Source organism: Malania oleifera, chromosome 10, assembly GCF_029873635.1.
Source record: "Malania oleifera isolate guangnan ecotype guangnan chromosome 10, ASM2987363v1, whole genome shotgun sequence".
In the NCBI taxonomy this organism is placed as follows: domain Eukaryota; kingdom Viridiplantae; phylum Streptophyta; class Magnoliopsida; order Santalales; family Ximeniaceae; genus Malania; species Malania oleifera.
The window spans coordinates 7,162,383-7,187,132 of NC_080426.1; the positions used below are offsets into that span (position 1 = coordinate 7,162,383).

Genomic DNA, 24,750 nt, shown 5'->3' on the forward strand with positions numbered 1-24,750 from the left:
AATAATATGAAAGAATCTCCCTTTTCCAAAAAAAAAAAACGATTGAAAAAATAATATATATATATATATATATATATATCAAATTAGTGAACAAAATTTTGATTTTACACACTTTTAATATTTAACTTTTCTTAATTTTTAATCATATTAAAACAAATTTTGAATGGTATTTGATATAAAGAGAATACAATAGAAATTGAGTTTTCTCCTCATTTTCTTTAACTTTTTCTTCCCCAAATAAAATTTTTGATTTAAGTTGGTTGGCCCTTATGCTACCTTTGGAAGCATAAATTTTGGACCTCAAATTTGGATTTGTGGAGTTCTAAATAAAATTCAATAATTTAATAAATCCACACAAATTCAATACAAAATTAGTATACAAAATAAAATACAATACAAAATTATAAATTAATTCATTAAAGTTCAAAGGGTGGGAAATTGACGTAACCCCAAATTAAAGAATTCTATATGGTTGATTGCCAACTGCTTTACTCCGTTTAATGCACAAACATAATCTGTTTACCCCTCTCTCGCTCTTCTCCCCGCCTTCTGCAAACTTCTCAGCATACTTAACCATCTTTTTCCACCGGCATAATTTCATTAAGATCTCATTTCGAGCTCAAAAAATATTAGAGAAAGAAAAAGGAAAATCTAGCAGAATGCTAGATTGATTGGAAAAGCAAACCTGAATTGTTGAGCAGAATGCTAGCACCAGTAATGGTGATACCTTGCTTCTTCTGGTGGCCTCTCCAGGGCAGTGACTCAGAGAATGTCATCGGCATCAATGTCATAACCTCAAATTGATGGAGCAAGGGGGATACCATCCAGATGGAAACCGCCCTGGGGGAACAATCCCTCACCTTGAAGGGCATCAATTATCCTGCTTGATTTTGCTGTTGTCAAGGGTTTTGCATCCATCAAGACAGTATCAACTGGTGTTTCAAGCCCAGAATAAATGTGCTTTGCAGACATCACATGAGACTTGCCACCCTAACAGCATTATATTTCTGTCAAGAAAGTCGAGAAAACATTTCTCCACTTACAAAAAGGAACATGAAGAAGAAGATTAAAAACGGTCATTACTTACTACTAACAAAATGGAATGCAAAATACAAAACAAATAAGAGAGCAAAACAACAAAACAAACAATAAGAAATTGGCTGATAGCAAAAGGGCAAAAGGATTCCAACCTAAATGAGTATCCCATGAAATTGAAGCACATCAGACTCCATTACCAACCTCAAGAACTGCAGCAATTTCAGAGGAAAAACTAAATCCAGAGTTTATAAAGTCCTTCCACCCTCTAAAAACATAATACTTTGTCACTAAGAAGATTTCCTTATAATCAAATGAAAATATTTAGCGACAAGGGACAGCATGCTAGACTTTATGTGATTAACTTCATACAATCTCTATGAACCTTCTATGGCAAACAGGGAATTTGGTAGGAAAGAAATGGAATGAAAATTTGAACTGAGAATATGATGAAATCAAGTGATAAGTTCCCCTTGATTCCATTCCATTCCCAAGTACCAAACATGTGGTCAGCACCAAATCCTCTTCTTGACATTTTAATATTGGTAGAAGGTAATTTATCTGAGTACAAATCATCAAACTTGAAATGGCATTAACAATCATGACCCAAGGTATGGATAGCAAAGGATGAAGTGTACTAATTGCTCCCACCTAGAGGAGAAACAAAAGCCAAACATAGAACGAGTCCCTTTTAACTTCAAAATACCTCATACTTCTTTCAAAGGTGAAAAAAAGGTGCCCCCTGATTTTTTTTATTTCCAGCCTTAAAACTTGAAAGCATGGGAATTCTAGTTCTACAATATCCTTCATTTTTTTTTTTTTTAAGAGAGAGAGAGAGAGGAGTTAAGCTTGAATTAAAATAACTACTCGATGAAGAAAAACTAAATATTAGCATTGCGGAAAGAGTATCACTAAAAACTGATTAGAGAACTGGCAGGATTGTGGTCATAGCATGGGAGAGAGGAAAAAAATCATTAGAAGTATCTAAACAGAAATTTTTTAATTATCTGACGTAAACCACAGAAGATAAAAAGAAAATAGAAAAAACAGCAAGGGCAAAAGGATGTAACTATTTTTATGGAAAAAGGGGTGCTTAAGTGAGGAAGCGCATTATAACAAATTTTCAGGGGCTTACATTTTTATTCTTCAAATTAAAGGCACAGAACAGATTCCCACGAGTCAACAACTGTTTCTTTTGTTTGGGAGGGGCAACACTCTCATTCAGACAACTTGAACCTATGAATCTGTCGTACGGCAATGCAATCACCCATACATGTGTAATATCAGCAAGATAAGAAAAACAATGCAAGGATACACGCTTTGTCATGAACTAAGATCATATGCTACTCAATATGTAACAGCCAAAGGCAGCTACAAAAGAATATTGGGCCAGTCAACCACAACCCAGACAGGAAACAAAACTTATTCCTAGAAGTACATTAATATAATATAACGAGTGGCAAAAAAATTACCATACCATGTACGCAACCACTGAGGGCATCATTTGCTGCTCCTTTGCATTCGTCACAATGATTGGCTTCCCTTCCTCCATTAGCCCCACCACTGAGTCAGTATAATGGACCAGTAAAGATGAGCTAAGTTTGATGGGTGGTGGACCGATCATCAAGCCTCTGATCATGGCTAGACATGTGAGGCACAAGGATTGGTCTTTGAGGGCTATATAAAAACTGTTTAAATCTGGACACCTGTTTACCAGGGCAGCAGTCATTGTCAATGCAATTGGCTGAATATAACATACACGTGCATATGGGAACAAAGAGCTTAACATAGGAACAAAAGATTCTGCACCAAAAGAAAATTCACTTTTTCCTTTCATTGGTGATGTCAACATTTTATTTCACCATTTTATTTCACAGGTTCACACAAGGCATTAGTATACTCATTAGGTAACATTAACTCATGCCCAAAATTTCTGAAGTACAACAACCAGTTTAGACTTGTCTGGCAAATTGCCTCTTGGGTAGTGCTCTCCAACCAATATCACACCGATAAAACCCTCCTGGCCAGTTGATTTCATCCACAGCTCGATAAGCTCTCTCACTTGCTTCTTCAAGATCACGTCCCTTAGCAGTAACCCCAAGAACACGACCCCCAGCAGCGATGAAGTTGCCATCTGGATCAAGTTCAGTTCCAGCATGAAATATCTTAACACATGGAGCAACATGCTCTGCTTCTTCAAGGTTACGAATTAGGGTTCCCTTCTCATAGGGTCCAGGGTAGCCATTACTTGCCATTACTACAACCATGGCAGAACCAGTGGACCAACTCAGGGATACGTTGCTTAGCTCTCCCCTGCAAGCTGCAAGAAGAACTTGTGCCAGATCGGATTCTAACCGAACCATCAAAACCTGTTGATCATCAGTGGCAGAAAAAGATCAAGAAAAAATGGTTAATTCAATTATGCAATAATCGCCAAGTTCACACAATTACATTATGTCAAAGTTAGTAACAATAGACCCAAAATTTACAGACTAGACATCAGTACCACCACCCACCAACAAACAAGGTCATGTTTTTAGAGGCCACCTAGTGGGACTTAAGGCTTGGTTGTTGTTTGTTGTGTTGTTTAGACACAATTTAGAATAAATCAGTGCAATTTTTGTTTTTCATGATATAAACAAACTAAACATAACACCCTCTACCCCCCTGCCTCCTCTCCCAAACCAAGGAATTTTAAATGATGATTTTTTTTCTTGCTACCAAGTAAGTGATTTTCATACCATCTCCAACTTCCATGAGAAACTTACACATAAAAGGAAATTGTGTAATCATAATGTGTTTAGACACCTTAAAACATTCTGCCATGACTTAAAAACACTCAAAAGTCAGTTAAAATATGTAGAGAATCAGACCAAAATGGTTGCCCGAAACTATCCGATGAGATGGACAATTAAATTAAAATAATTTCATATCAATCACATTGTCCTTAATGTCAAAACCCTTCCAAGAAACTAGTTCAATGTGAAAATCATAAATGATGCTAAAACGTTCACAAAACAAACAATTCACACAAATAACATCCATGAGCGATCGTTCGCATTTGTCGCTTTCCAGAACATGAACTACTAATTTATGACCAAAACAAGTTAATTGGAACACTTCAAGGAGTGAAGTGCAATTAAGTTATAGTTCATGGGCTTGTGGTGCAATTTATACAATTAAAAACAAATAAAAGTGCCACTCCAAGAAAGGGCTGATTACCAATTGACACTAGATAAAGGAAGCAAATGATTATCCTGAGACTTGGGATTAACACCAGAAGAAATGACTCCATAAACCAACACACAACACATCATCAACGCACATTACAATCCAAACCAATCTCTTTAATTATATAACAATCGTTTATATGCTCTTACAAATAGAAGTACAAATTTTTAAGCAAGTGCACATACATTTTTGTTGTGCTCACAAGTCATAAGCAGCTGCCATGCCATGGCCATCAATATAAAAATTGTAAATTTGTTTATGAAGATTAAATATGGGATCTGTTAACTAACCTGGCACTCTGGATCTCCAAATCGAACGTTGTACTCAATTAGCTTAGGCAAACCAGACTTCTTCTCAATCATGAGACCAGCATACAAAACCCCAACAAACTTACAGCCTTCTGCAGACATGCCTTTCACGGTAGGAAGGATTATAGATTTCATGATCAAGGACTGAAGTTCTTCTGTTAATATGGGCGCAGGAGAATATGCCCCCATTCCACCAGTGTTGGGCCCTGTATCACCATCCCCTACTCGTTTATGGTCCTGAGCAGATTCTAGAGGAATTGCATTCTCTCCATCTACCAAGGCAAAAAAGGATGCTTCTTCTCCTTCGAGAAATTCCTCAACAATAACACGACAGCCTGCAGAACCAAAAACACCCTCCACAAGCATTGAATCAACAGCATCATAAGCCTCCTCCAATTTCATAGCAACAATAACTCCTTTTCCAGCAGCCAATCCATCTGCCTTGATAACAATAGGTGCCCCTTGCTGTTGAATATATTTCTTCGCCGCAGCTGAGTCCGTAAAAGTTTGATACTGCATCAAGTAATATTTAGCTATAGGGCTTTCCTGAAAGCTAGTTTCTTTTTTGATAAAAGAATTGTAGAAAGAGAGGGAGAGAGCCAAATGATGAACCTTAGCAGTGGGAATTCCATATTTGTCACTTAAATTCTTCATGAAGTTCTTGGATCCTTCCAAAGCAGCTGCCTCTGCCGAGGGGCCAAAAGTAGGGATTCCAGCCTCAACAAGATCATTTGCAAGACCTGAAACAAGAGGAGCCTCTGGTCCAATAACAACCAATCCCACTCCCCATGTGCGGCAGAAGGAGATCACAGCTGAGCTGTCAAAGATGTCGAGGCTTGAAATGCAAGTGGCATTTCCTGAGTTGGAAATTCCAGCATTACCAGGCGCACAGAAGACCGCATCACAGGAAGGAGATCTCTGCAAAGCATAGCAAAGTGCATGTTCCCTTCCTCCTCCCCCAATGACCAGCGCAATCACCCTCTCTTTTGGAAAACAATCAAAGAAAGAAGGATCAAGGCAAAGAAACAATGAAAATATATATATATATATATATATATATATATATATATATATACACACGATGAAGTGAACCATCCCTTTTTTGTATTTAATGACACAATAAGGATTCATTCCAATTTTTCGTATTTACTCTTTTACAAGTGACAGCACCTAATTTTGTCTGGACTAACCTTGCACTCTCAATTGCCCTGATTGGGGCCTTTATTTCCTTTTCCACTGCTGAAATAGTCATCAAAATACTGAAAAAAAAAAAATGCATTTTTTATGTTGATTTTAGGCTTTTGTGCCATTCTCCTATCACATTTGACACACTTTCTTTTCCCTCATTCCCTCTCTTCCTCTTAGAGTTCAAGTGGGGTAAATCCTATTTTCTTACTTTTTTTTTTAAGATCGAAACCTTGCCTGCTTGTGTGTTCTACTTTATCTTTGAGCTAGAGTATGAATAGGTCTCTTAGCCCGCCTGCCCGTCAAGTATTGTTAATTTAGTGAATGGGAGTGCCTTGTTATTAGTAGCGTAGCTGGATTTTGTGCTCTGTTATCATCAATTTTGGCAAGCATTTCAAAAAAGGCAGTGCAATAGTGTTGTGTAGTGTGTGCTTTTGGCAAAACCAAAGTCAAATAAGTTTGTGCAATGCTGAATGTGTGCATTTTTGGGTGAAAATCAGAACATGATAATGTATTACTGCTCCGTGTGCGTGTAGCTAAGTGATAACCAGATATTTTTTTTTTTTTTTTTTTTTTTTTTTTTTTTTTTGAGATTCCAAAAGTGCCTCTCTATAAATTATAAAATTACATGTTTAAAGAATATTAGTATTTTAGAACCATTAGATAATTAATCCTCAATCCAGGAGCACGTGCAAAGTGAGTGTACATGGCAAGTGTAAAGAAAGTCTCAATTGCAAGGTTCATATAAGGGGAAATGAGAAGGGACCAAAAATCTGGTAGTGTATAGGAAAACAGGAATTACAAGTCAATCAAATTGAACCTCCTCAATTTGTAACAGTATCTTCTAAAACATAACAAAATTTTTATTTAAAAGAAAAAAAAACAACTTTTAATGATCAAGTGTTGGAGATGTTTTAAATTCCATCAGTTTTTGGTTCTTTATTTTCTGGATTAATGGCAGCAGTTTTTTTTCTTTGGTGTTTATTTTCAGATGTTTTTTTTTTTTGGTTTAATGTCCTCAAACAGCTAGATATTAATGGTGGTAATAGAACAGTTAAATACCATTGATCTGCTGCAATAACCGGCTGGAAGTTACTCCTCTATGTAGCCTATAAAAAGGCTATCTCCAATCTTTTTCCAGAACACAACCAAAGAAACAGATCTCTTTTCTTTTTTACATACTTTTTCTCTCCATCATCCAATAGTAGTCTCTAGTAGGTATCTTCTTATTATTTTCTTTCTATCATCTTTCTTGTTTCTTTTCCTTCCAAAGCTCTGGAGTTTGTGCATGCACACAAATCCAAGCCAAACTGAGTAATCCTAGAGACCGTGTGCACTGTGACTATTTGCACACAGAGATTTTCTTTGTAGGTGCAAAATCGGTTTTAAGGATAGTGGTCCTACCACGCCTCAGCTTCTCTTTTTGTAATTGTCTCACTAATTTAATTTAAGTTATTATTTTTATTACATCTTAATTCTTACAATCTTAAAACCCAAATGGCCACCTTCAATCCTACACTAAAGAAACTACTAGTTGATCTCACCCGTGTGGAATCTTTTGATAGGACCAATTACAAGCGTTGGAAAGCAAAAATTTATTTTTCCTTGAAAACGCTGTCAGTGGTGTATGTTCTAGAAACTCCCTAACCTCAACCAGAAGGAAATAATAACCACATCATAATTAGGTGGGAGGAAGATAACAAGAGGTGCAAGAAATATATTCTCAATACTTTGGCGAATGAATTTTATGATGTTTACTGTAAGTATCACACTGCCAGAGAAATATGGGAAATCTTCAACAAGAACTACATCACAGAAGACACTGGAACCAAGAAATTTGCTTGCAGCAAATTCCTGCGCTATGAGATGACAGATGAAAAAATAGACGATTTCCAAATTCGAGAATTTCAAAAATTGTTGCACGATATGTTGGCAAAGGGAATAGAAGTAAATGATGTATTTTAGATAGCTTCCCCAATTGACAAGTTGCGACCATCTTAGAATGAGACTAAGGGAACTTTGTTGCACAAGAAGGATATGAATTTTGAACAATTTATCATCTACCTGAGGATAGAAGAAGCTAATAGAAAAATAGCAGTCCAGAATATGAAGTAATGGGAAACGCAAACTTAGTGGAAGATGGCCACGCAGGATCTAAGGGAACTTCAAAACTGGGAAGCAAGCTAGGGGAAGGTACAACAATAGAAGGTTCAACGCTAGAGGAAACAACCAAACCAACAATTGATTGCACAACAACCAAGGAGATGATCAGAATGACAACCATCCTGACAATCGACTGAGATACAACTCCTCCAACATAAAGAAGACACAAGGTAACTGTTATGCTTGTGGTAAACCTAGACATCATGCACCTTAGTGTAGGTTTCACCATAAGGGTGGTAATAATAATAATAATAATAATAAGCCCCAAGCCAATATAGTAGAAGATGAGGTGATCGCTGCCGTGGTATCTAAGGTGAATCTTGTGGAAAATACACATGACTGAGTAGTAGATACCGGTGCCACTAAACATATATGCAATAACAACAACAACAAAACCAAGCCTTAAGTCTCACTAGGTGGGGTCAACTATATGAATCATTTTCTGCCAATTTATGCGATCATAGATCATTTCTTTTGACAGATTCAGGGATATTAAATCCTTACTCGCTATCTCCTCCCAAGTTATTTTAGGTCTACCCCTACCCCTTCTACTGCCCCCCACACTAACTCACTCTTCCTCACTGGTGCACTATTCGGCCTACATTGCAAGTGTCCATACCATCTAAGTTGTCACTTTCTTATCTTATCTTCTATAGGAGCTACACCTAACTTACCATGAATATGTTCATTCCTTAATTTATCTTTCAATGTTATACCACTCATCCATCTAAACATTCTCATCTCAGCAGCTTTTACTTTTGGATATTATGTTTTTTCATCGCCCAACAATCCGATCCATATAGCATAACTGGTCTTATAGCTGTCCTATAAAACTTCCATTTCAATTTTAGGGGTATTCTACAATCACATAGCACACTTGAAGCACTTCTCCATTTTACCTAACTTGCTTTAACTCTATGCATTACATCATCTTCAATTTCACCTTCAGCTTGTATAATAGATCCAAGGTATCGAAATCTACAAGTGCTATTTATTTTTCAACAAATATGAAAAAGTTGATGGGGAATCAGTATTTATGAGTAATGCCCAATCCTCATCTATGCTAGGAAAGGATATTGTGAACCTTAAGAGATCACCTCCGGAAAAATTTTAAGATTGACTGACGTACATCATGTACCAGATATTAGGAGAAACCTGATTTTTGGATCCATCCTAAACAAGTTTGGTATCAAACTAGTTTTTGAGTCAGACAAATTGATCTTGACTCGTAACGGTGTCTTCCTGAGTAAGGATTACTATAATAATGGACTATTTGTGTTGACTGTTATTTATAGTATGAATAAAAATGTTTTTTCTTCTGCTTATTTAGTTGATTCTTTAGATCTTTGGCATGATATATTAGGACATATAAACTTTTCTTCTGTTAAAAGAATGAGAAATCTAGATCTAATAGCAAGCTTAGCTAAAGCCAACAAAAAAAAAATGTGAAATTTGTGTAAAAGCTAAATTTATTAGAAAACCTTTTAAATTTGTGACAACTAGAAGTACACAATTAATAGAACTCATCCATATGGATTTAGGAGATTTTAAAAATCAGATGAGTAGAGGTGGTAAAAAACATTACGTAACTTTTGTTGATGTTCTCAAGATATACAATAGTTTATTTATTAAAATTAAAAGATGAAGCTAAAGATGGTTTTATTAGGTGTAAACTAGAAGTGGAAAATCAAAAAGATAGGAAAATTAAAAAATTAAGAACTGAACGAGGAGAAAAATAGAACAGAATGGAATAATACATGAGGTTTATACACTTGAACAGAATGGTATAGCTGAAAGGAAAAATAGAATATTGAAAGATATGATGAACGTAATGTTAGTAAAGTTTAGGTTTGCCTTCTAATATGTGGGGAGAAGCTATTCTATCTGCTAATCATATACTCAATAGAATACCACCTAAGAAAAGTGATAAAACACCTTATGAATTATGGAATGGCTATAAACCCAATCTAAAATATTTGAAAGTGTGGGGGGTGATTAGCTAAATTAGGTTTGCAAGAAGTAAAGAAAAGGAAAATTGGTCCTAAAACTAGTAACAATGTATTTATAGGGTATGCTCAAAATAGTGTTGCATATAGATTCTTAATATTAGATCTGATAATAATGTGTTACAACCGAATAAAATAATAGAAGCACGAGATGCAGAATTTTTTGAAAACATTTTTCATTTAAAACATAAAGAAGAAATAATAGATGAAATAATAAATAAAACATTTTTTGGAACAGAAATTGTTGACAACAATGTAAAAAATCCTAAACCTAGGAAAAGTAAAAGATGTCGTAAGGAAACAACTTTTGAATCTAACTTGGTGACAAATTTTCTAGTACAAGATAATCCACTCACATATGAAGAACCTATAACTTCACTAGATGCTATGTTTTGGAAAGAAGCAATTGAAGATGAATTAGAGTCTTTAATTATAAATAAAACAAGGGATCTTGCAGATTTACCACCTGGACATGAAACAAGAGGGTGTAAATGGGTATTCAAAAAGAAGTTGAGACTACATGGTAGTATTGATAAGTTTGAAGCTAGATTAGTAGCCAATGGGTATTACCAAAAAGAAGGAGGAGATGTTTTGGATACTTAATCGCCAGTTAACAAGGTCACAACTATTAGAGTTTTAATAGCCTTGGCTTCTATATGTAACCTATATATACACCAGATGGATGTAAAAAATGCATTCTTGAATGGTGATCTAGAAGAAGAAATTTATACGGAACAACCTGAAGGTTATAAAATAGATGGTGGGAATCATTAAGTTTGTAAATTAGTTAGATCTTCGTACGAACTTAAACAAGCAACTTTACAATGGCATGAAAAGTTTGATAACATTCTTATAAGTGATGGATATAAAACTAATGAATTGGATAAATGTTTGTACAACAAATTTGATGGTAATAGTGGTGTAATAATATGTTTATATGTTGATGATATGTTAATATTTGACACCAGTATAGAAATCGCCAACTCAACCAAATTGTTTCTAGCTCCAAAATTTGAAATGAAAGACTTGGGACAAGCAGACGTAATTCTAGGTATAAGAGTTATATGTGAGCACAATGGTGTTTGTTTATCCCAATCACATTATGTGGAAATTTTTTTTTTTTTTAAAAATTCATCATATTGATTGCACACCTGTTAAAACTCCTCATGACACTAGTTTGCAATTAACGAAAAATAAAGGCGATCCTGTTACTAAGGTTGAGTATGCTCAAATGGTGGATTCTTTAATGCATTTAATGAATTATACATGCCCACATATTGCATTTACAATATGTAGACTTAGTAGATACAATCATAATCCTAGGCATGACCACTGGATAGCACTAAAAAGGGTGTTAAAATATCTTAAGCGTACTACAAATTATGGACTATTTTACTGTGAATTCCCTACAGTTATAGAAGCATTTTATTACGCTAAATGGATATTATACACAATTGATATCAAGTCTACAAGTGACTGTTTTTACTTTAGCCAGTGCTGCTATGTCTTGGAAATCCCTGAAACAGAAATGCATAGAAAAGTCTACTATGGAGGCAGAGTTCGTAGCTCCAGAGAAAACAGCCAATGAGGCTGATTGGTTAAGGAATATGTTGGCAGATACTCCTTTGTGGGTTAAACCAATACCACCTCTATCCATATGTTGTGATTGCCTAGCAGCAATAACTCGTGCAAATAATAAGATCTACAATGGCAAGAGTAGGCATACATGCCTAAGCCATAAGATAGTCAAAGAATTATTCTCACTTCGAGTGATCACTTTGCATTATGTAAGATCAAATAGAAATTTAGCAGATCCTCTAACAAAGAGACTAGCTAGAAAGCTAGTAGAAGAAACATTGGGGGGGATGGGTCTTAAGCCCTTAACATAAACTACTAATGATGGCAGCCCAACCTATGTGATTGGAGATCCCATGAATTAGGTTCAGTAGGTAACAACAAGTCATTAAGTAGTTTGCTGAGCACTTTTTTTTTTTGGTTTCCTTCATCCCTATGGTGTTGGAATAGTGCAATTACAACGTTTGCAAGGATAAGTTTATCTCTTAATGAATCCATAGCCTTTGTTAGGTGGTGTGTTTACTTGTAGTTACACACGTGATGGATTCACCTATATGAGTATGAAAGTGGGGCTGCTTCCTATGAAAGTTTAGTGGGCTAAAATTTTCTAGAGCATTCATGAAAATCCAGGTATGGTGCATGGCCTATTCGTACCAACCCGCAAGACCCTTGTATTTAGAAATGTCATGTGAGTTGTGTGTTTATAGAGTTACACTAAAAGAGGTTGGTTCAAGATTATAAAACTCACCAAGTTCTTCTAGCTCATAGCTCAAATTCTCTAAGTGTAATTCAAACCAAAAGGTATTGTCACCCTTTGCATGACTTTTTATGGTTACCCAACCTTTGTTCTATTTTTTCATTTTTTTTTTTTTTGTTTTGTTTTATTTCATAATTTGAAACATGTGGGAGATTGTTGGAGATGTTTCAAATTCCAGCAGTTTTTGGTTCTTTATTTTGTAAATTAATGGCAGCAGTTTTTCTTCTTGGTGTTAATTTTCAGCTGTTTTTTTTTTGTTTAATGTCTTCCAACAGCTAGATATTAATGGTGGTATTTGATCGGTCAAATACCATTAATCTGCTGCAATAACCGGCTGAAAGTTACTCCTCTATGCAGCCTATAAAAAGGCTATCTCCAGCCCTTTCCAAAACACAACCAAAGAAACATATCTCTTTTCTTTCTTACATACTTTCTCTCCATCATCTAGTAGTAGTCTCTACCAGATATCTTGTTATTATTTTCTTTTCTATCATCTTATTCTTGTTTCTTTTCCTTCCTTTACAGTGAGTAACCGTATACTATCTCTGGAGCTTGTGAGTGCACGCAAATCCAAGCCAAGCTGAGTAATCTTGGAGACCATGTGCACTGTGATTATTTGCACTAAGAGAATTTCTCTATAGGCGCGAAATCAGTTCTAAGGAAAGTGGTCCTACCACGCCTCAGCTTCTTTTTTCGTAATTGTCTCACTAAATCAGTTCTTAAGGAAAGTAATCCTACCACGCCTCAGCTTCTTTTTTGTAATTGTCTCACTAATTTAAGTTATTATTTTTATTGCATCCTAATTCTTACAGTAAGTACATCGTCTAGAATTTTCACAACATGGTTTTAAATAGAGATAGCAAACAGAATAGTGGGACAGTAGCAAATGGCATTGCTGAGCCTTCGCAGCTGCAGCAGTTCTTACACAATGGTAAGCATATGCAACAGCTACCAATATTTTTAAGCATGTTCAACCATGCTCATATTAACAATAAGCCTATAACCATCCAAAATATAACATTTAATGTATTTTGGGTAAATTTTATTCAACTTATAAACATTCTTTACTAGGGAGAATGAAATGTAAATTGATTTTAGCAAGTTGTCGGTGAACAAAATTGTGCTTCCCTCATTAGTTTTCACTATTTAAATGACCCATCAATTCAGAAATACCATTTGAATTGACAAGTAAATTGATTCTACACATAAAACAAGTAGATAAAAATACATCAATAAGGTACACCATAATTGATCCAATGACTAGTCATGTATGGCTTTGGATTGACTACTATAAAAGAAAGACATTGAGATTCTTCCTAATCTCCACAAAAATTCTAATATTCTAACTTTAATTTGGAATAGTCTATAGTGGTAGGGAAGGCAATGCCAAATGCAATAGGAAAATGTCAAAATAAAGACCCAACAAAATGAAAAATAAACACTAATACAGATTTTGCAATGGTAATGCAGAGAATAGAAAAATAAATGAGCGGTTAATAGAAATTTAGCATCAGTAAATAGCAAATAAAGGGTGCAGCAACACTTACAATGAAAGTAGGGGTAAACCACAAATGTCTTGTCTGTTATGTCTTATAGGATATTCATAACTAGAGTTCTATATTTTGGTTCACATCATTAAGGTCTGATTAGAATCACACTTCCAAAGTTCATAACTACCTTTGCTTTGCTCCTTTTTTTGTTTGTTTTTCATTTTTTTAGTTCTTCCAATAGTAGGAAAACTTCAAAAAAGTAACCAACATCTTCAGAAATTAATCAAGATTTTCAAAAAATCCACATAACTTTCAAAATGATCAAGGTTCTATGTTCTTGTATCAACATCCATTAAGTTCCAAACAAAAGTCAAACCTTAAAATTTTGAAACAAACATGAATTTTTCATTTTTTACTAATAAATGGGAAATTTATACCAAACCAAAAATTCAGAAATTAATCAAGATTGTTAAAATACCACTTATCTAAAAGCTTAAGCCATAAAGTTGTGGGCCAGTAATGTATATCAGGCCTTAACATTCCCCTATGCAAACCGACAGTGCATGGAGAGATAAACAAATGATTAAAAACACACATTTCAGGGAATAAGAAGACTAGAACCCAAAACCCCCTGGCTGGTTCTCATACCATGTTAGAATCCCACTTTACCTAAAAGCCTAAGCAGTTAGGTTGGGGGCCAACAATTTATATTACGCCTTAACAAAGATTAGAATGCAACTAATTTTAATAATGTCTTACTCTAATAAAATAAAAGAACAGAAAAAAAATCTTAATAACAGAATGTAGGCACTGATTGTCTCAAAAGCAAATATTTTGAATCGAATTTCAATTGGAACATTCAACATGTCAAGTCTCAGAAATTGTTTTTCCCAAAATAAACTCAAAAAAGTTCTACACAAGATTCATAACAATAAATAAACCTCTTTGACATATATTGCGCCTTCTGTTCCGAAATCAAAATAAAATAACTAATTTAAGTGAATCAAAGGCATATCGGCTAAAGACAGTTTTCGCATTAATATTTGTCATGCAGCCGTTGGCGTACATACATATTTTTTAAAAAATTCAAAAATTTATTTTTTTTTTGCCTTTTTTAATGGCTTCAAAAACAAATAATATTATTATTAATAATTAATAATTCTACATGAAAATCATCAGATTGAAGATTTTTCTTACCAGAACCTTTGTCATTGAGTCGCTCTAGCTTCTTCAAATTACAGTTGATATCAACAGCAAATGACCGAGATGAAACAAAATTACCAAATTTGCCACGCCATTGAGGTGTCACAAGGCAGTGACTATTGCCTCCTACAAATGGCTTGAATACTTGAAACTGATGCATATGATGATGATACTGATGATGATGATGGTTGTTGAGAAGTTTTGGAGAAACTCCAGTGGTGAAGAATGTGCAAGACATTTGTGCTCCGGCAAAACAGCACTATATCCTGGTGAATAAAATATTATTGTTTACTGTATGAACTTGGAAGGAAGAAGAGAAGAAGGAAGGGGAAGGAAACAGAACATTGTAAAACATTTAAGCAATTTTTCAAGAGAGGATAATAGATTTTAACTTTATGAGCCCTAAAATAAGAAACAGAAAGCCTGAGACAGTAGAATCCTGTTTTAGAAGGCAGAACCAATGAGAGCCCAACATGAGGACCCTACAATTACATGAAAACATATGAAAAAATTTAGGATGCAACTCAGTTATGGTTGTAGTTGTGAGTTGTGATTTCCTTTTTCAGTTGTCCAATGTCTTTCATGTTTCAACACACACAACCAAGGCAGAGAGCAGTATGTTATACACAAGTTATGAACCCAAAACAGTATAGCTGAAAAGCTGACAGTCAAGAACACTGATTCATCACCAAGAAAAGCAACATGAAAACAACAAAACCAGCTTTCAATATTATCATGTACAGGAAAAATTTTTTAAAAAGAAAAGAGAAGAGAAGAGACGCAAGATATGAATGCAACAGAGAAAACTAGAGTACTCATCGAAATTAACAAGTGCCCAAGTGTTAATCACAAGCAAACCCTTCAAAAACTATCACAAGCAAACCCTTCAAAAACTACTCCAAATCATGTACAAAAACCACCAAGAGGTTCCAAATCGAATGATTCAAACTCACTTCAAAGTATGTTCCATCCTAACTTAAAGTAGTAGAAGCTTGGTTTCCCCAACTTCTAACTTCCACTTATGTTTGTTACTTTTTTTCTCTCATCGATCCACTCCCATTCAAGTCAATCCTCATCACTCTTCAATGATGGTTCTCTCCCTCCCCCACACACCTGCTTCTATGCCCTGACATGTATTTCAGTGACTGATTTGTTGTGCATTTCTTGTGCTCACAAGATGTGACTGAGGACAAATGACGATGGCCATCCAACAGCACTGCTGATAATAGTTCATCACTTCATCTTCCATCCTTTTTTTTGGATAAGTCTCCATTGATTTCTTGATAAGGTTCTGAATTGAGAACCTGTCAATTTTCTTTTTCATGGGCTCCCGCTGATTTCACTTGTGACTTGTGAGAACTCCTGTAGTTTTCTTGCTTTTTGATTCTTTTCCTTTTTGAGGCTTTCAATGCTGTGTTGATTTCTTGCTAACAACTTCTTGTTTCTTGATTTAATGTTGATTTCAATCATGGTCTGATTTAGTTTTGACATGCTTTTGAATTGTTAAAAAAATGTTTGTTGAGTTTGATTTATTTTTCTGTTTCAATGGATGAGGCAGTTGGCACTCGGCATGGACAAAATTTCGATTGATCGACAGCTAAGCAGCACTGATACTGATATGGGACATGGACATGACACGATACCAACAAATTGATACAGTGACTTTGTGAATAAGGACACAACACGGACTGCATACATTAATTAATATACATACATAAATACATACATACATACATACATACATATATATATATATCTTGGGCATGTTTTTTTTTTTTCAAGTGAAAAATATTGAGGCAATAGGCATCATTCATGCTCAATTATGAAAAGAGAGGAAGGTTTTGTCTCTTATTCCTCTCGCAACTTTCTGGTGTTTATGGAAAGAGAGGAACAAAAGAGTTTTCAAAAATTCAATCTCGATGCTTCAATTCAGCAAAGACCATTGTTTACTGCAGTTTGTAGCAAATGAGTTAATGTAATTTTTTATTTTTTATGACACCCTTCAAGGTGGTTGATTTCTTGTACTACGGACTGGCATCCCCTTGATGCCCTTTTAATATATTTCACTGATAAAAAAAAAATTATGAATAACATAATAACAATCATCATTCATCAACAATCAAAAAAAGGTCCAAGGCTTCTGGTAATGGTTTTATTTGTCTTTTAGTATTATTATTAAGTATGTTAGTATGTTAATTAGTGAGAGTTAGTAAAGGTATTATGGTCATTAGAAAGTATTTGATTTGTATTATAAAAAGAGGGAGAGACCTATCTTCAAGTTAGGTCATTCATTTAATCAAAATCTCAACATGGTATCAAAGCCTTAAACATTTTCTGCAGACTAAGTTTCAAGCTAAAAATTTGGGACCATTGAAATACTTCTTGGGTATAGAAGTATCTAGATCACATATAAGAATTGTTTTGTCACAGAGGAAGTATGTTCTTGATTTATTGGATGAGATTGGGCTGTTAGGATCGAAACCGATTAATATACCCCTGGATCCTAACAATATGTTAGTGCTAGATATGGGTGATTTGTTGACTAATCCTAGATGATACCGAATACTTGTTGAAAAGTTGAGTTATCTCACAAATACTCAGTCAGACATATCTTTCGCAAGAAGTATTGTGAGTCAATTTCTAGAATCTCAGAGGACAAGTCACTGGGATGCAATAATTTACATCTTGAGATATCTCAAATGTGAACCTAAGAGAGGTCTTTTATATCGAGATCAAGGTCACACTTATATTCAGGGATATACGGATGCAGATTGGGCTAGGTCCCCTTTCAACTAAAAATCCACAATTGGATACTGTATCTTGGTTGGTGGTAATTTGGTTTCTTGGAAGAGTAAAAAAACAAACTGTGGTGGTTAGGTCAAATGTTGAATTAGAGTATAAAGTTATAGTTCACACCAATGTTTTAAAAGGCGGAGGCGTAAGGCAAGCTGTTTTAACCTTTAATAGGTGAGGTGTAAGCCTTAAGGCGTTGGGGCGTAAGCCTTAAGAATTTGTTTTTAAGATAAAAATATGTAAATAAATTTTATATATTTTTAAAATAATGAAAAATTAAGAAAATCACGAATAAAATGTAAGAGAGAAAAACTATATATACTTTGCAAACTGCTTGTTGGCCATTCAAAAATTGCAACCTTTAATACATGACATAAATCATGACAAGAGATGGCTATACTATTACAAAGTTCAAACTATTTTCATGATATAAGATACAACTCTCAATTATTTTGGAAAGACTGAGATCCAAGAGTCCTAGAAATCAACTCATATTATGACGTTCCTTTTATACAAACATGTTGTTAAAATTTTTTAACCAATTATTACTTAAGGATCACACACCCAAAATGCGTAAGCCTCAACTAAAAAGACGCAAAAGGCATGCCTTCTATAAAAATGCTTAAGCCTCAACATGAAATGTAGTAACCTTTTAGGAATTTGGTATTTTAGATTGAGTGTCAAGGTGTTTTAGGCATGTTGTGCGTTGAGGCGAGCCTCAAGGCAAGCCTCGATTAAGCTTTTTAAAACATTGGTTCACACTACCTGTGAACTTGTTTGGTTAAAGAACATGTTGGAAGAATTGGGTTTTCCACATTCTTAGTCTATGGAGTTGATGTGTGATAATCAAGCTATTCTTCATATTGTCTCCAACTCGATCTTCCATGAGCGAACAAAACACACTAAAGTTGATTGTCATTTTGTTTGAGAGAAACTTGTGCAAAAGCTCATTACTACCACTTATGTGAAGTCCAATATACAGCTTGCTGATTTGTTTACCAAAGCTTTGGGGGGGTACTCATGTTAAATTTATTTGTAACAAGCTAGGAGCATATGAAATCTATGCTCCAGCTTGAGGGGGAGTGTTATTGGTTATTTTATTCTTTTAGTATTATTATTAAGTGTGTTAGCATGTTGATTAGTGAGAGTTAGAAAGGGTATTATGGTCATTAGAATGTATATAATTTGTCTTATAAATATAGGGAGAGACCTATCTTTGAGTTAGATCATTCATTTAATAAAAAATTCAACAGCTTCCAAGAAAAATACAGAAATACTTGTCCAACTACAAATCCAATTAACACGAGGTAACTTTTGGTTCGCGGAATGCCTACTCCTAGGAATAGTTTAGTTATGATAAGTTAGTTTTTTTTTTTTTTTAAATAAAAACGTCCGGCTCCATTTCATTAACATTAGGGAAAAGGACCTAGTGTTTACACGAATACATCTCAAAACAACACTACATGGAAATTGCAACCAACAAGTTTTTGCTACTTGAATAGTATGTTTAATCTAGTGCTCCAATTTTTCAGTGTCCCCTTTAATCACTACCAGGTTTCTCACTTCCCAAATAATATAAAGAGCTGCAGCCCATGTAACTTTTGCCTCCCAGTTAGCTTCAGTACCCCTCAAACCAACAAGCCGGCCTAAAATTGCATTCCAGTTCAGATCTTGAAACTGAATATCAGATCTTCCATAGGACCCTCCAAAATCTGACCACTTACCTGACATTCAAAAAATAAATGATCCTTGGTTTCCATACTTACATGTTTTACAAATAGGGTCTGACAGTTTACCCCAAAAGAACAATTGATCTAAAGTTGGCAGCTTGTTTTTCAAAGCCAACCAACATATAAAAGCATGTCTAGGCACCGTCATTCTGAACCAGATAAACTCAAACCATGTAACAGCATACTTTTCTCTAATGATCTCCCAAGATATATCAAATTTCCTATTCCCTGAATCTTTCCACCAGATTTTATCTTCAACATTAGCATTTGGATAAAAAATGAAACAGAATTAACCATACTAACTGTATTACAAGTACTCCTTCCCGGCCATATCCATTGATTACCTTCAATAAAATTCTGTAATGTAGAGTATTTCTGAACTCCCAGATCAAACTGGATTTGATTGCCAAAAATGCTCAATAGTAGGGCTACAAGGATGCCAATTATCAAACAGCAATTGAATTGATTTACCATTCCCAACTTTCCATGTAATTTGTGAACAAATCCTTGATCTGTTTCTCAGTATCTCCTTCCGAATCCCAGTATCTGTTGCAGTCTCCTTCTTCTATTTTTTATCTTATACGTATGGACCCCGATTACCCAAAGAAACTATTTCACATATGTTCCACATCAGTTTTAGAATTGTCATTCGTCTCCACTCAGAGAGTAATTTTCAGCCCAAACTACCCTCTTTGACTGGTTTGCAAACATCTTTTCACCTTACCTTGCATGATGAGGTGTTCCAATCATTATCCTTTTAATAGAAAGGATTCAAACTTCTTTTCCAATTCTTTGAAAATAGCAATTGGCAGGCAAGCAGAAGCAGACAAAAAAGATTGAATACTTTGCAGCACAGAACAGATTAGTTGAAGCCTACTGGCATAAGAAAGCATCTTATATGTGCAAAAATTGATTCTACCAGCTATTTCTCTAACAGACTTTCACAAATCCATTTGGGTAATCCTTTTTTATCTTAGTAGCAATCCAAGATATTTAACTGGTAATTTTCCCACTTCAGAGTCTAGAATTCTTGCCAACACATCAACTTCGGCACAAGATAGACTAAAGAAGAACAATTCAGACTTCGTTGTGTTACACTTTAATCCAGTCATCAAATAAAAGGGAGATAATCATAAAACACTCTTACTGCTTCTTGTCGAGTTAAGATCTCCTTTAGCCAATATGAGTAGATCATCTGCATAACAGAAAATTAACAGATAAATCTTTTTGCATAGAACAGACCATGTTTAGAGGCAACCTTCAGCATTCTAGTTCAAAATTACATCACCATAAAAAATAAATAAGAGGGAATAGGATCACCCTACCTTAATCCCTTATCCCCTTTAAAAAAAAAAAAACCCTTGAAGTTCCATTTATTAACAAGGAAAAACAAGGGGTAGTAATACACTCCTTCACCCATCCAACGTATTCTTTTGGCGTCTCAATACGTTCCAATGTTTTAGAACAAAATCCCAATGAACAAGGTTATAGGCTTTCATCAAATCCACCTATAGGGCCATCTAGTAGGTTTACAATTCAAATGATATATGTTTGACAGCTCTTGAACAAGTAAGAAGTTGTCACAAAGTCCCCGATACAATTTTGTAATATGTTTGACAAAATCTTAGAGATAGACATATATATCAAATTACAATAAGCAATTGGCCTAAAGTCTTTTGCTTGAGTAAGGTTTTTCTTCTTGGGAATTAGTGTAATAAGAGTAGAGCTTACCTGCTTTAAAAGCTTACTATCCTTCTAGAAGAATGATAAAACTGCCTTAATAACATCTTAACCCACTATAGACCAACAAACCTTAACAATTTTGGCACTAAAGTCATCTGGACAAGGTATTAGAGTTGTTAGTTTGTTAATTGTTAGTTTAGTTGTTAATTTGTTAGTTGTTAATTCAGTTGTATTTTTCATTTTATATACTAGTATAAATACCACTGTAAAGATAACTTCTTTAATCAATTCCGGAATAATACAGTTTATTTATTTAACATGGTATCAGAGCATTTTTCTGCTGCTCTCTGTAGCTCTCTCTCTCCGCTTGCGAATGGCGATTGACGAACCGTTCGTCGTCATTGCTGGATCGCTGAATCTTGGAGCGCGACTCGCTTCTTTCCAAAGCTGTCTCAGATCGTCGCGATTCGTATGTGCAAGTCGATGTTCGCCTCTCAGAGCACTGCTCACCGGGCTCCGATTGATTGTTCCGATCTTTGACAAGCTTAACAAGTACGCCAAATATTTGTTCCAAGACATTGTAGTATTCTGCAAATTTTCGATCTGCAGAATAGAGATCCTCCTACAGAGCTGCTTCTTCTCTTTCAATCTCCTCAATAATCAACTTCACCCTTTCTGGAAGCCAAGCATTTAAATTTTGATTACCGGATGAAGAATCCATGTCACAGGAATGGTAAAGATCCTCAATTTCCTTCTCTATCAGATGAAGCTGCAGTTTGTTCAAATTAAGCTGCCCAGCGAATCCTTCATGGCTTTGGCTGCGGAGGAGGAGACAGCCTACTCCCAAAATGGAGAAGAGTCGCAGAACAACAAATCGAGTAAAAAAAAAAAAAATCATTACTCACCAAGGATGACGGTGTTTGTTGGAGCTGAGTCTGCAAATCTTGGTCGTTTTTCCAGCGTTCAAAGAACAAGTAAACTGTTCTTGCAATCAAGATTCATGGGTTCGTTCAGGATCAGGATCACTCCTCGGATTTTTTGTTTTTCTGATTCTTGCTTCCACATTTTTTTTTTCTTTTCTTTCTCCCATATTCTGCTATGAAATTTTGGGAATTTTGTTTAATATGGTTTCATTTGAAAGGATTTACCTATGTGTGCTCCAAGTGTTCGAAAAAATGACACAAAGGAGTTGGTGATTCACGATGGAACCTGAGTTTTCTATGGCATTTTGCTTCTATGGAAATTGCTGATTGTGCTCCAAGTGTTCGAAAGAATGACACAAAGGAGCTGCTCGTGGCGGTGAAGCCACCACCGATTTGGTCTTGGTCACCGGCGGTGAAGCCAATAGTCACTGATGCGGCAAAGAAGAAGACGGCAGTAGCAACAAAAGCAAAGTAGGAGCCTTTTCATCAAAGAAGATGAAGTAAACATCTTTAATCTCTCTCATTAATTTGCTTCTCATAATTTCCTTATGATCAGTGTTCCACGCAAAATTCAGAATTTCTTTCAGATATGGGTCATTGTAGACCTTCAAATTCTCATCCTTATTCCCCAACATGATATTATAGAACCTCCGTAGTTTAGAATTAATTCCATCCAAATCTTCAATCTCTCTTCTTTTTCATTTATCAAGCATCTAATTTGAGATTTGGAATTCTTCTCTTTCACCATGGCAGAAAAAAATTTATTATTTCTGTCTCCCAATTTAATCCAATTCTGTCCAGTGTCTAGTCTTTGGCTTGACAATCTCCTCTTTTGACTTCTATAGACTGAAAATTAATAAAATTAATTTTTTGTGCAGGAATAACAGATCTAGTCAACAGCCCAAATTGACATTGCAACATTTCTTCTCTAGCACCATGAATTCTACTGCTCATCTTACTAAACTTCTCTTGATGAAAATTTCTGAACTTTACCTTGAGGAGTTGTAGTTTTTGAAACAACAACAAACATAGGTGAACCGTTAACAATTATATTCCAAGAATCAGCTACCAAATTCATGAACAATTCATGTCTTGTCCAACAATTCGAGAACCTAAAAGAAACATTAAATCTAATTTCATAAGGAATCAACTTAACCACAACAGGACTTGGTCTGATAACCTATTAGAAATTCAGAAAATAGATTGGGAAACACTCCTCAAGACAATGAAGAAATTAGTACCCTGTCTAACTTCCTTGCAATAAACCCACTCTCCCCTTTTTTTTGATCACGTAAATAATGGTCCAAATGCAGGAGAGTCTATTATACAAACAATTTTGAAAATCTTTCATACCTCTTAAGCTGTTGGCAGAAAGCATATTGCTACTTTCATATGTATTTCTCACTGCATTAAAATGCCCTATTATGACCAATGGATCTATTATAATAAGTTAGTTACAATTAGTTTAGTAAAAAAAATTATGTTGTTACCACGAATCAAATAACAAAGTAAAACTTTTTATGAACCCATAACAAAGAATAAATAAGGAATGACTACTCCAAAATTTTACCGTGGGAATATTTATTCCGCTCTCTTATTACATGTTAGATGAAATAATAGGGAAAATATAAGGAATAACTATTTCCTCTTTTCCCAAATTTCTCATTGCATTTTATCTTATTCTCCACGATATAGTGACTCCGCAAACGAAATGTAACTAGAGTCATAAGGCATCCATCGACTATGCATCACCTTTTCCCCCATAACCATCTTAGAAAAGCACGGCCTCCACACCCGGTTCCTGCTGTCCTGCATCTACCCACCTAATAAAGCTAGCACCCCACTTAGCCCCCTTTAGATTTTGATTTTTGAAACAATGAAACACTAACATCATTCTTGTATTTAATCATCAAACACTCCAAGTCTCAAAAATCAATTTTGTTCTTGGGCACTTCAATAGTTCAATGGTTCGCTCATATTCTGCTGACTAGTAGAAAACAAGTAAGGAGATAGGAGGAGGGAGGAATGGAGGAGGGAGGGACTCACGACGTCGAGAAAGAAGGGCCTTCAAACCTTCGAGAGGCAAGAGGCTTCGACCCTTCTGCAGAGAAGAGGCTTCGACCCTTCGAAGAAGCCAAGATCGTGGTCGAATGTCGAGAGGGCGAGAGAGCACATACACAGACAGAGCAACGACAATGGCAACTTTCCAGCGACCAGATGAGTGTGAGACGCGGGAGAATGTTGGGCAGGGGGTGGAACTTGGAAGAGGCGTGTTTTTAGGGTTTTTATATTTATTATCTTCTAAAAAATTGATATATGTTGTTTTTGAGATTTTTATATTTATTTTTAGTATTAATTAAGGAATTGAGAATTAATTAAAAGAAGTCTACTATATTCAATCTTCCCTTTTTCTTCAATTCTCTTTTTAAAAACATTGTCAAACCTTATGATAATATTTTTTGAAATTTCTAATAAATTTGTAGGTTACATAGTTGTTTTGCAATTTTTCAATTGTTATGTGCAATAATACTATTTTTATAAAGTAAATTATGAAAAATAATAAGTATGATAATGTTTTATTGTAATATTTTAATTTAAATTATTTTTACTTTTATTATTAATTTTATTTTTTAATTTTTACTTAATTCGATGACAAAAAAACGAGCAA

The 24,750-nt window shown here is 35.0% G+C and overlaps 1 protein-coding gene across 1 annotated transcript; it reads right to left on the minus strand.

The window, feature by feature from the left end:
* Positions 1-2,836: 2,836 nt before the first annotated feature.
* LOC131165831 (phosphoribosylamine--glycine ligase) lies at positions 2,837-24,384 on the minus strand. The gene is made up of 5 exons (XM_058123932.1): positions 24,129-24,384; positions 14,948-15,219; positions 5,187-5,557; positions 4,557-5,087; positions 2,837-3,404 (listed from the first exon to the last, which is right to left on the minus strand). The coding sequence occupies exons 2-5, from the start codon at positions 15,189-15,191 to the stop codon at positions 2,988-2,990; spliced, it is 1,563 nt and encodes a 520-aa protein (XP_057979915.1). The 5' UTR covers positions 15,192-15,219; positions 24,129-24,384; the 3' UTR covers positions 2,837-2,987.
* Between the last annotated feature and the right edge of the window lie 366 nt (positions 24,385-24,750).

What these genes read in the sequence shown, in the direction of transcription:
- LOC131165831 (XM_058123932.1), bottom strand. Translation starts at nt 15,191, where the DNA reads ATGTCTTGCACATTCTTCACCACTGGAGTTTCTCCAAAACTTCTCAAC. An exon ending in ATGGAATTCCCACTGCTAAG is followed by an intron (nt 5,088 to 5,186) that starts GTTCATCATTTG and finishes TACTTGATGCAG; the next exon opens with TATCAAACTTTTACGGACTC. An exon ending in TTGGAGATCCAGAGTGCCAG is followed by an intron (nt 3,405 to 4,556) that starts GTTAGTTAACAG and finishes GATGATCAACAG; the next exon opens with GTTTTGATGGTTCGGTTAGA.